The sequence below is a fragment of the Macrobrachium rosenbergii genome, chromosome 20 (genome assembly GCF_040412425.1).
Source record: "Macrobrachium rosenbergii isolate ZJJX-2024 chromosome 20, ASM4041242v1, whole genome shotgun sequence".
NCBI lineage: Eukaryota > Metazoa > Arthropoda > Malacostraca > Decapoda > Palaemonidae > Macrobrachium > Macrobrachium rosenbergii.
In genome coordinates this window covers 31508823-31522500 of record NC_089760.1, presented here as the reverse complement: position 1 = coordinate 31522500, position 13678 = coordinate 31508823, and the positions used below count along the sequence as shown (strand labels likewise).

The 13678-nt window shown below is 36.1% G+C and overlaps 1 protein-coding gene across 14 annotated transcripts in view; it reads right to left on the bottom strand.

Annotated features, from left to right (window-relative positions):
- LOC136849206 (serine-rich adhesin for platelets) overlaps positions 1–13678 on the bottom strand; it is a 483291-nt gene that overhangs the window by 193386 nt on the left and 276227 nt on the right. For all 14 annotated transcript variants that reach the window (XR_010856261.1, XR_010856263.1, XR_010856259.1 and 11 more), the window contains 2 exons: positions 3377–3549; positions 1–113 (listed from right to left, as the gene is read on the bottom strand). The exon at positions 1–113 is cut by the window's left edge and continues 62 nt beyond it. Coding sequence is in view for 7 of the 14 variants with exons in the window: in XM_067122366.1 (XP_066978467.1) it covers positions 1–113; positions 3377–3549 (286 nt within the window). In the remaining 7 variants the exon portion in view is untranslated. The remainder of the gene's footprint in view (positions 114–3376; positions 3550–13678) is intronic.

The following is a 13678-nucleotide window of genomic DNA, read 5'->3' as shown; positions in this document are numbered from 1 at the left end:
TCGGTGTCGGTGTTGTCCGCTGAGAACATCCAGTGGCCGGAGCTCTCGGCTCCGGAGTCCTCCTCGACGTCTTCCTCGATGGTGTCGAGGACTGTGTCAGCTCCACCGATGACCTGTTGCGAGGAGAGAAAAAAAATTATGAGGTCAAAAGGTCACCAGGTTTATTCAAGATATGTGATGGCACTGACGTACCAATCAGTTACACAATAAAACACACACACACACACACACACACACACACACACACACACACACACACACATATATATATATATATATATATATATATATATATATATATATATATATATATATATATATATATATATATATATCAGCTTCTAAGAGGGGGTTGGTTTCAGTTACTAAAATAAGACCAGTCACTGCTTTATTCATACGTTAGTTGCTGAATTTTGAATGAAGATCCTGTGTGGCATAATTCTCTCTCTCTCTCTCACGAAACCAATATAAAAAAGTTCTCATAGTTTAAAAAATGAATTAGCTACAAGTATTACTGTGAATAAATGTACGTTTCATCATCGCTATTACCATTCACACCAGAAACTTATCTACTAAGGCAATAAATAAAAGTATATCTTAGTTTAACCAGACCACTGAGCTGGTTAACAGCTCTCCTAGGGCTGGCCCGAAGGATTAGATTTATTTTTACGTGGCTAAGAACCAACTGGTTACTTACCAACGGGACCTACAACTTATTGTGGAATCCGAACCACATTATGACGAGAAATTAATTTCTATCACCAGAAATATATTCTAATTCTTCACTGGCGGCTCGGAGAGTCAAACGCTGGGCCAAGGTAGTAATTTTACCAAGCAAACGTATAGAGAACAGTATACTCACACCATTCCCCTCCCCCTCCCCTCCTCTTCATTTAAAAAAAATTCCATAGCTGTCACGAAAAAAATAATAACAGTAAAGACCAACTAAATAAACAACTGACCGCCCAATTTTTCCAATCAAAATCCGTTTTCTTTTCTCTCAGCCTTCCTAGGGTAACTGACGTCCCAAGTACCATTCTCTCAACTGCTGTGTTTATTGTCTCGAGTACGCATGCGCAAGGATGTTCGTTGTCAATGGGATATATACAGAGTCCTATTCATCGTTCATCAAGCGAATCTTGGGCAGTCCCAGGGCCTCTGAAAGATGCCCATCCACAGTCTTAGGTTCAATTATCACTGTTTGAGGGTACAATCAGTCACATTTTCCTTGTAATTTAGTATCCGTTTTAATATTTATTTCTGTGTGTATATATAATTATTTGTTATGTACTGACATCTTAAACTTTTCTTCTAATTCCTTACACTGCTGTTTCGTTTGTCCACATTAGGGTATTCTATTTAGTGAAAGCTTAATAGGTAATATCATGCCCCTAATGTATGTATATTTGGATGAGAGAGAGAGAGAGAGAGAGAGAGAGAGAGAGAGAGAGATTTTACCTGGACCTAGTGACCTTTTCCCAAAAGGTCCAGTACCTGCGATGTCCATCAAATGTCAAGTTCCCAAAGTTATTCTTATTCCTTGTGAGAGATTTGTATTTTATTTTTTTTAAGCCCGAATTATATCAGTTATACCTATGTTATTTCTCATTTCATTAATGCAGGGTGTGTTTTAGAACTTGATACATTCTGCAATGTACATTTTAAAGCTTCATGGAATTCTGGGGGACATATTTTAAAGGTCACAGTAATATTTTCCTGCAGTGTATTTATGACTAAATATAATTCTATTGAGCAATCGTGCTTGAACTCAATATATTTTTGAAGGGTATACTCTAAAATGCCGTATACTTGTACTGCATCTAAAAGCCCATGCATACTTCAATAAAGTATATTTTAAGGCTTAATTTTTTGGAATAATTTTATGAAAAATTAATTTCATAAAGTATATTCTCAAGTATTAAATCCAAAGAGCTTACTTTAAAGTTTAATAAATTTATGCAGGATAAACTGTCTCTTTATCTTGGCATATTCAAAATCTCCTGTCATAAGGTAGGTAAAATAATGAACTTAGCATTGGTCTATGCGCTTGAAACAAAGTAACTGTTACGGTTACAATACTGTGACTACGCCCGAAACGTGCTCTCTCTCTCTCTCTCTCTCTCTCTCTCTCTCTCTCTCTCTCTCTCTCTCTGAAGAAGTGTAACACAAAAAGAAACATGCACTTACCTTATCTTTTTAACATAACTCTCTCTCTCTCTCTCTCTCTCTCTCTCTCTCTCTCTCTCTCTCTCACACACACACACACACACACACACATGCATGACCTGGGCTGATTACAATTTCTCTCTCTCTCTTTCTCTCTTTTATATACAGACACACAAACACACACATAATGGCCTGGCCTGATTAAAGCTTCTCTCTCTCTCTCTCTCTCTCTCTCTCTCTCTCTCTCTCTCTCTCTCTCTCTCTCTCTCCCTCCCTACACTCTCTCTCTCTCACAAACACACACCCTCCTCTCTCTCTCTCTCTCTCTCTCTCTCTCTCTCTCTCTCTCTCTCTCTCTCTCTATCTTACACACACACACACATAATGAACTGGTCTGATTACAGCTACTCTCTCTCTCTCTCTCTCTCTCTCTCTCTCTCTCTCTCTCTCTCTCTCTCTCTCTCTCTCTCTCTCTCTCTCTCTCTCTCTATCTTATACACACACACACATAATGAACTGGACTGATGACAGCTCTCTCTCTCTCTCTCTCTCTCTCTCTCTCTCTCTCTCTCTCTGTCTGACTTCCCCGGACGAGATTGATCTTTCTCGTACCCTTTGACCCAACCTGACCTGACCGTTCTCAATATGCCACGGAACGTCAAATCTGATAACATCTTTTGATACTAATTATTGGGAACGCATACAAGGAAGCAGGCAGGAAACTGGGGTCATGATTTCTTATTGTACTGTTAAAGTGAAACCAAGAATCATTTCACCGCTTCGCATCAATCTTTTGTTAATCGAGAAGATGATGGGTTAGGTTTTATATATATATATATATATATATATATATATATATATATATATATATATATATATATATATACATATATACGTATATAATGAAATATATATATATATAAACTATTACATACACAATTGTTCTGTGCATTAGTAGAATTACTAAAAGGACCTCATTCAAACTGGATGGTATCTAACGGAGTTTTTATTCAGAAAAAGTTACAAGCTTTCTTGGACAAACAGTCCACATTATCCGTTAGATACCATCCAGTTTGTATGAGGTCCTTTTTAGTAATATATATATATATATATATATATATATATATATATATATATATATATATATATATATATATATATATATATATATATATATATATACAGACTGCCGAAGGACCGAAGGACTCACCTGATAGGTCCTGTCCAGCATCTGCTGCTGCTGCTGGTGCTCCACCTCCTCCTCCAGGTCGTGGCTCCCGCCGGAGGCGCTGGTGCTGGAGCCTGCAGAAGAGTCGTTGTCGCTGTCGCTGTCGCTCGTCAGGTTGTTGACGTAGAACTCCATCATGGCTCGGTTGCCGCTCTCTGGGTGGAAATAAATTACAATAAATCATTTATAATTACTCAATGTTGTCGCTAATAATAATAATAATAATAATAATAATAATAATAATAATAATAATAATAATAATAGTGGCGAAGAAATCCACAATGGTGTAAGTGTAAATATATATTAAAATATATAGAAACTAATAATAATAATAATATTAATAATTGTAATAATAATAATAATAATAATAATAATAATAATAATAATAATTATTATTATTATTATTATTATCGTCATCATCACCATTTATCATTATTATTTGATAATAAAAACAACAACAACAATAATAATAATAATAATAATAATAATAATAATAATAGTGGCGAAGAAATCCACAATGGTGCAGGTGTAAATATATATTAAATTATATAGAAACTAATAATAATAATAATAATAATAATAATAATAATAATAATATTAATAATTATTATTATTATTGTCATCATTATTTTATCATCATTATTTATAATAATAATAATAATAATAATAATAATAATAATAATAATAATAATACCACCACACGGGGATCCCATTTCGTAAGCCATCGCTCTCCTGCTTAAGTTGGCAATCACCACCCTCCCCCAAAACAATCTCCAACATCAGCTATAAGCAGCGACCCACAACATTCGCGTATTACCCAGGTATATAATTCTTTTTAGGAAAATTGCCTTAACGACCTTCATCCCTAGACGAGACTGAACTTGGACTTGCCAGTGAGACGAGGCTGGTGCCACGTTAGAGAGAGAGAGAGAGAGAGAGAGAGAGAGAGAGAGAGAGAGAGAGAGAGAGAGAGAGAGAGAGAGCCATCGTCTGGTCGCAAATAGAAACACATTCTTCTCTGACTTCTGAAGATTTTCTTCCGGGAAAATGTAGGGAATAACGTTATCCTTAACAGATCTTTCGTACTGATAGGTTTGGACTAAACCAGAGGTCCATACCAGGGTTCTTGGTCCCTTTGACATCTTAACACAACCACATGCCGATTTTGTGCAAGAGCTGGCGCTGGCATAAGGCCAACAAACATACTGCATAAACCTTCCACGACAATATGTTCTGATTAGAAAATAACTGAAAATTATACTGTATGTATGTATATATATATATATATATATATATATATATATATATATATATATATATATATATATATATATATATATATATATATATATAGTGTGTGTGTGTGTGTGTGTCATGCTCGCGTGCGCGCAGCAAGTTAAAACCTAAGAACTTGTGTAGCAACTTTCCACAAAATAGAATGCGTAAATGTGGGACTTTCAATAAAGATAACAGAGTAGCCTAAAAAAAAATGACAAATAATTCAAAACGTTTTAACGACCAAATATCACCGATATGAGAGAGAGAGAGAGAGAGAGAGAGAGAGAGAGAGAGAGAGAGAGAGAGAGAGAATGTTAATGAAAAACAGTAGAGGCACGAAACGAAAGTCCGCGATTAGTTGGAGCGACTAAGCATGAGCAGTCCGGCTGGCAGCAGAGAATTAAAGGGGATTTCAGGGTTTAGACCTATGCGCTAAACATAGGACTGGACGCCTTAAAATTAGACTGGCTGGCCCGTCACAGATCAGCCGGAAGGAGATAAAACTAGAACCGAGAGGGAGACAGAGGCCTCTGTAGGTTTTCCCTAAACTAGAACTGAGAGGGAGATAGTGAGAGAGATCTCTAGTTTTTTCTTATAGTGTCTCTCTCTCTCTCTCTCTCTCTCTCTCTCTCTCTCTCTCTCTCTATATATATATATATATATATATATATATATATATATATATATATATATATATATATATATATATAATTTCCATGGATAGTACGTTATTTCAAGGGTATAGTGCATTAGATTGTAAACCATACATGTGGCTTAATATTTATGATTATGAAAAGTCACACGTGCGTAAACAACAACAATTCAAACACACACATATATATGCACAAACACACACATATATAATCACAATCTGTTAATGAGAATTATCTTTTTTATTATTATTATTAATTATTATTATCAAGTAGTTTAGACAGACCACTGAGCTTAATTTATGTAGCTGACATGTATAAATAAACAGGCACCGGTCCCTTCTTTGCTGGTAGCGTTGCCTTCCCTTGGTATCCAGTTGGAAATGCAATATGTAGGCCTACACGATATATTATCATTATGATGAGAGAGAGAGAGAGAGAGAGAGAGAGAGAGAGAGAGAGAGAGAGAGAGAGAGAGAGAGAGAGAGCTAGCCTACATGATATACAACTGGAAATGTAATGTGTACGCCTACACGATATAGCCTATAAGCCTAAATACCATGTTGCAAATATAGTTATTTAACCGAATATCTGGTAATAATAAATAAAACTAACAACAAAACGATAAAATTCTTATCCTTGAAAACCGTCAGGCCATTCAATCCTCCATCAAATCGGTCTAATTCCTCATTCAAGACACTGCCCTATTCCACCCTCGGCCTCACATACCAGCGACCGGAGGAAGCGACCCTCTCTCTCTCTCTCTCTCTCTCTCTCTCTCTCTCTCTCTCTATGACGATTTATGTCTACTTCATTTTACTTTTTCGTATTTGTTTTGTAAACAGTTTTTAATATTAATCAGTTGTATGCAGCTAGGTTACCTTCTTTCTTTCAGTGCCTTATTTATGTTTTTAGTCTCTCTCTCTCTCTCTCTCTCTCTCTCTCTCTCTCTCTCTCTCTCTCTCTCTCTACACACACACATACATATCTTATCCTTGAATATTTGCAGATGATTATGAAATATTAGAAAGAAAAAAAATTGATAGACAATTAGGAATAATAACAAGAAATCAGTTCCCTAAGCAGTGCAATATAACAGACTCCAATAAGGTTACTACCGGTGACGGATTATTGGATTATCTTGTACCGCAGTACCTAACAAAAAAAAATATACGTCTAGCCTTCCTCAACCTTGGATTCTGGGTTGTGTCTCGTATACTTTTATTTTTTCTTGTTTTTTGTGCTCAAAAGTATTTTTTAAAGAGCTCCTATAAGGTTGTGTGGGTTGGATCCTACCTATATTTAATGGTAGTGTATATTTGCGTGTGTGTGAGAAGAATGGTTTATCAGACATTGCAAATTTCATTCATTGTTTAAAACAAACAACTTTGTTCTCGCGTTGGTCTATCACCAATATTAGTCTTATTGATTATTGATTATCATTGCTCTAGTTTTTTTTTCTTTTGCTTTGCCCGCCCCATTTACCTACAACCTTCTACTATAACGTCTAATTTCTACTCCCTTTAATAATAATAGACACACACAAACATACACATACACGCGTACTTTATGAAGGCCACCAAAGTTGCGTTAAACAAGGATTTCTTTCTACGTGAAACGCCTCGAATATGGTTAAATTATTGTTATGGGGCTTTCCACATTGTGTACACCCGTTCCTCGATACTAAATTCTCAAACGGAACTATACCGCCATACTCTTGAAAATGGGGAATTTTCCAATAATTCCAATTGGGATGACCGGGATACCAAAAGAGCTACACAGTATTTTCTTTATGGTACCAACGCTGAAGAGCAAACTTACAACCATGAGAATTTTAGGCGGTCAAAAGTTATTTGTTCTAACAGCATTCGATGGAAAAATGGAAAAAAAAAAAAAAAACCTCTACGAATGTTGAAATATAAATAAGTTGGATGGTTAAAATGGCAGCTAAAAACTGTTCAGATGCAAATTAAACTCTTGGCATCCATCTTTGCTAATTGGACGCAGATTTCGTCAAAATCAGTTTAGACTAATAATAATAATAATAATAATAATAATAATAATAATAATAATAATAATAATATTATTATTATTATTATTATTATTATTATTATTATTATTATTATTATTATTATTATCAAGTCACAAACACCCAAACAGAATGCCCATATCTGAAGAGGGGAAAAGAACTTTGGATGGGAAATTTGTCAAATACAAATGAAAATAGCAAATCAAAACATGTAGGCTATACATGTAGCCTATACAGGAATATACATCAGATGAAAAATAAGTTGGAAAATTAAGTCAATGGAGCGTGGAGCAGTAAAATATAATTACTACTAAAACTTCTGAAAATCAGCATTTATAGTACTACGTAAGTATTAAGAAACTGGATACAACGCACACTAACATATTATTTTCATATAATAAAAAGTACCTGGATATAATCCTGTGTTTATTGATTAATAAGATAAAACAAATGACAATGTCAGACAGCCTACCGCTCCGTCTTTTACAACCTTAGGCCGATGTAGGCAAAAGATAAACTCGGCCCACCATCAAAGCCGCAAGGAACAATACAAACCACGTAACATCATAAACATAATCCAGACACACGTTCACAAACAAACAAGTCTATTAATGAGTAGGATTAGTAACCTTGTATGCCTTAGTCGTAACTTAATCTTTGTAATCCACTGAAACCACCTTTAACACAGCCACCCCACACGTAGGGATCACAGACCCTCTCAAGGATGAAATTCATAAGAAGAAGAAGAAGAAGAAAGAAGAAGAAGAAGAAGAAGAAGAAGAAGAAGAATGGACATACTTCGAAGAGTTGGTGACGATCTACGAATGCATCAACTGGAGTTACAAAAGTGCTGGTCATGTACGCCCATAGGTAGGAGGAATGTGAAAATTAAAACTGGTATTACATTCCCGCAAGAATTCTACGGTGACGCTTTGAAAATAATACTGATAATGACTCACCCACCTCATAAACAAATTATTATTTCATTATAATTATTATTATCTATAACAAATATGTGAATTATATGACAAGGCGCCAACAAGAAGAGATGTGTGACGTCCATTCCATGTGTGCACATGCTAGCTCGTAATTAAGGGCAGACAGTTTCAGTGTGTTGATATTAATGAACTTGGTGACCTGTTACCAACTTAATGCAAGCTCAAGGACAAGTTTAGGAGCAAGCTATACACGAGTATTAACCTATCTTGTATATACATACACACATATACATACATGTGTATGTATCTTAAGAGTGTTTTTAAGCATATTAGGCCATGTAAAAGTAGACAAATGGAACAGAGAGAGAGAGAGAGAGAGAGAGAGAGAGAGAGAGAGAGAGAGAGAGAGAGAGAGAGAGAGAGAGAGGGGGTTGCTGAAAGCTGTCTACCAAATAACCGTAGAATACCAAAAATCCTTGGGACAGGCTTGGCCAAAACGAATTTCGCATTTATAGTAAACATTTTTTCTTGTAAAAAAATGGGAACAATCATTACTTTGGCGCAGTAAAAATTTTTTTTTTTACTGTTTCATAAAAGCGTGCTATCATGACCGTTACACTGTAATATATAAACTTTCAAATCATCTTTACAGGTGCTAGTAAATGTCCTTATCGCTTTAACAGTGACTTTTGTTAATTTTATACACCACTCATTAATTATACAAGTATAATTTCATTAAATTTCTTCTGTGCATTGTTCTTTCCTATATAGCTACAAATTGGCAGTCTAATCTGTTCAGGCTAAGATTGTTTTTCAGCTTTTTGGATGTTTTCATGAGAATGAATATGTATTATGAATAACAATCATGAAAACCCTAAATGAAGAAATCAATAATTAACATTCTACCATTAGTATGGAAACTGTATACACTGCTGTCAATCATTTGTACAAGACTACATCCAAGTGTCTGTAATTAAAACGAAAAACCGGACAGATAAAATAAAAGTGGGCCGTTTTCCATTTCCAGCTTATCCGTAGCATTTACTGTATTTTGTTATATGCAGAAAATCTCTCCCAACACGCCAAAGTGCACAAATGTGAACTAATAAAAAAAACTGCTGTTACTTTCGTGCAATTGCAGGACTTCAGTTGAGTGCCCAGTGAACGAGACAGGCAATTCAATTTCCCATAATAAGATTGTCCCAGGCTTAAGAGCTGCATTGCCGCACGGCTGCGTTCCTTAGCCTAACTTTCCCAATCAGGAAGCGCTGTGGAAACGACCGAGTTGGTTACATGAGGAGTTACCTGTAGAGATCGAGGGGTTTAAGATATTTTTTGCAATATTGCAAGGTAAATCGTAATCACCAATACCGTTAGGGTACAAATCTGCCAAAAATGCAACCGCACCAAGTGACCTACAACTGCAATAATACATTGCAACAACAACAATAGTCTCAACGTCCGGTCACGTGTGGCTTAATGTATACGTATATTGGATTACGTCAAGAGTAGCGCTTACACAAGAACGGCATTAGTTGACTGTAGCCCATACAAACAACAAAGCGACAAAGGGAACGCTAATATTTTGTATAATAATGTGTAAGTATATGAGAGAGAGAGAGAGAGAGAGAGAGAGAGAGAGAGAGAGAGAGAGAGAGAGAGAGAGAGAGAGAGAGAGAATGGGTCAGGTTTACAAGGCGTTGTGCATAGTCCCATGGTGAGCTCAGTAAACAACAAAGGTTGGCTGATGGGTTGGGGATGGGGTGGGGGGGTTTAGGGAGGCTGCCATATAGAGGGGTGAGGTTGGGAGAACCGTTCTTGGGGTACACACATGACCCTGAAACCCAGCCATTCCTCCTCCTTTACCTCACCTCATTACTCACTCCCTCCACTCCCCAATCCCCATCTCCACACATGTTCACATACAGCTCCTGACTCACCTAGACCTAGAGCACAAACGCACAAACACACACACACATACACACACCTCTCTCTCCAACCCACGGGACCTGCTGCAGCTTATTCAGTGGCTGGGGCTGACTCCCGCCAAACCATGTGGTCGAGCTTGACACGAAACCTTACAAAAAAAGAACGCACGTTTTTCCGTCTAAAATTCCGACGGAAGCCACATCGCTTTCCTGTCTCTTCTGCAAACAGCGATAAATATTTAGAACTGTACAATGATCTAATATTCAAAATAAATATTTAACTTTTGTTCCACATACCTCAGGACTACTGAACAAGGTCCCATTCTCCGGTATCGATTATAAAAACGTTCAACAAACAAGTGCATTGACCCGACCTTGAAAAGCACCTGTCTAACGACTGAGAAAAACGTTTGTGATACAAGACGCTTATACACACAAACACACACACACACACACACACACACACACATATATATATATATATATATATATATATATATATATATATATATATATATATATATATATATATATATATATATATATATATTATCCATTCGAAAACAATGCAGCAGAAGTCTGAAGTTACGGATCAGCCGACTAAGCAGTCACAATATTTATTTCTAGAACCAGTCATACAAATTCCTGGCTCTTGTATGAAAAAAGGGGGTTCATCGCCATTTAAGGATTACTTTTGAAAAAAAAAATGCCTGTCCAAATGCTAACCACTGAACACTGTCCAGAAAATGTCTTGTTTAATATACATTAATTAGCTACTTATAGCTTTTCTCATTAACACATAAGAACAGTAATAATAAAAACACGATAAAACTCGAATAATATGATGTGCTTTCTCAAGAATAATGTTAACAATCAACAGTCGCTTGCGATGTTCATTCAAGTAGGTCTAGTCCTTTCAATTGGGCAACGCTTTACAACGGTGCCACAAAAAATTGCAAACGCACACACACGCTATACAGTATATTATATATATATATATATATATATATATATATATATATATATATATATATAGAAGCTAATAAGTAACAAATTCATGAGAATAAAAATTACCTTTCATTTTTTCCTCCTCTGCTCTCATCTGGAGGTAAATGAATCCCAGGTGGGATCCTTCCATCTCCTCGAAGGTATCCTCTGGAAGGATGGTTTCCATGTTGCTATAGGATCCTTTACGGTTTTATTATTACAACACGTCGGTTTACATACTGGTAGATATTTTCTTAAAGTCCCTTTATTTATATATTCCTATAACATAATCGGGAACATCCAGTAGCACTTCTCTAGACCGATATTCATCGCCTGTCCGTGTTTTTCTATGATGACATCACCTTTGAGTTTCAAAGTCTTTTCATTGCAAAAAGATCATTAAAATCAATTCTGGAAAAATACGATGAAACAAGGTTCGCATAAAACAATTACTTCACGAGATTTGTGAAATGTGCAAGCACGAGTGTACCATGTTCGTATACGAAGTACGGATACAGGCTACATGCACGTCTGAATAAACTTTTACTCATTTTTACGCATGTTTAATGTGTTTACACATCAAAATTTGGCTAATTAAGCCACAAGTTCAATCAATAGAGAATTTCACGTTCTGGGAGTGGCTTAGGTGACATTATAGGCCTAACAAACATTAAATATCATTGCAAAACTCCAGTGTTAATCATACATATATATATATATATATATATATATATATATATATATATATATATATATATATATATATATATATAAATAATCCTTGAAATCAGCACGGGATTTTCATCTTCTAAAATGACTACGTAAATGCCAAGTCAGCCAATACCCACACATAAACACTGATTCACTCCCACGTGCCCACACCTCCCGGAAGTGAAGAAAAATAATATCCAGCAACGTAGTCCACCACGTCCACCTTAAAAAGAAGTGACGTCACCGAACAAAATCCCACCCTTGACCCTTACCCAGGCGCCGAACACCCCAAAACAATCCTTAGCTATCACCCCCACCCCCCTTCAACCCCCAAAACTTCTTTCCACGCAAAACCATCAACGGACTCCTATAAAAAAATTGCTTTCAAAGCCCTACGGCGTTACCTGCGGTCCGTTAAGTTTTTTATTATTATTATTATTATTATTATTATATGGGAAACCTCTTCCTCTAACATTGACTGGAGAGACTGCCTACAGTTTTGTTGACTCAGATTAGGCCTAATCTACAACGAGACTTAAGAAATGATAATGTGCGAGTCTACAAGCTTCTAACAATGGAGAATGTAAATACTGATAAGCTTATAAAGCGGTCCTATCTATCAAGTTCATTACTATTAATATATTTCCAACAGCCATCACTTTTATTTATGCTATCCGGAGAACCATGTCCATCAAACCATACTCTGTCCTTTCCTAGATCACCAAATAACACTGAAATTAGGTCTTACCTTCAACTACATAAGGGGGATGTGTTGAGCCAATGGGTACGTTAAAAATTCCACCACCAACGAATTTGGCTTAAATTACCATGCTTAATAAATCAAGAATCACACTTTAGGCTCCAGCCTATATCCATTTCAATAATGAACTATTAGAACTGCTAATACATTAATACTTAATTCACATTTACACGTCAAAAATGCATTGGCACACACTTTAGGCCTACGTTAACACTCAACTAGACAACCAAAGCACAATCTTCACGGGCAAACAAACTTATACATTATTCCGATCCACACTTACAGCAAAATCTCAAGAGCCAAATATCGTAAACACCTGTGGCTCCTCGTCGCAAGTGTTCAGCTTAGCTCACCTCCAGCAACACATGCAAAGCAAGCCCTTGTACCTCACGGTCAAAAACTGACGACTGACCCAAATACATACACAGATAGGTCAACCGACTTACTATATATATACACAAGGAGCCAGAAAAAATGACCCACGCTTTCTTATTAAAGCAATTTATTCAAGTAAACATACCGTAATATCGTATGTCCATGGTTAAACTGACAAGTTCACACAAATGAAGCTAGATGTTATCGCCATCATTATCAATATCATCTTGTCATTATGTGCATATCCTCGCAGAAAGACAGAGGTATATAATAAAACTGATAAAAGTACCAAATTCTGGTAATCCAAGGAAACAAAATACATGCATGAATAAAAAGTTGTCAATAAGTGTCAGAACAATTAGAGCAGTGTCATGGCGCGTTAAACATTTCAACTAGGCCTATTCTTTATAACCAAGAACATCCATAACACATCCGATCAACGCTCCGATGTTCTACATTACAGCAACGAGTATGAATGAACTCTGTTACTGGTTGATAAATTAATATCAAAACAATTACTCTATTATAATGGATACTATAACCCGACTGCCGTGGCTTTACCTGAAGATCTGCCGTGAACACATGACAGTGAAGTCATCTGCTTAATAACTTAGCAAAGCGAACATTC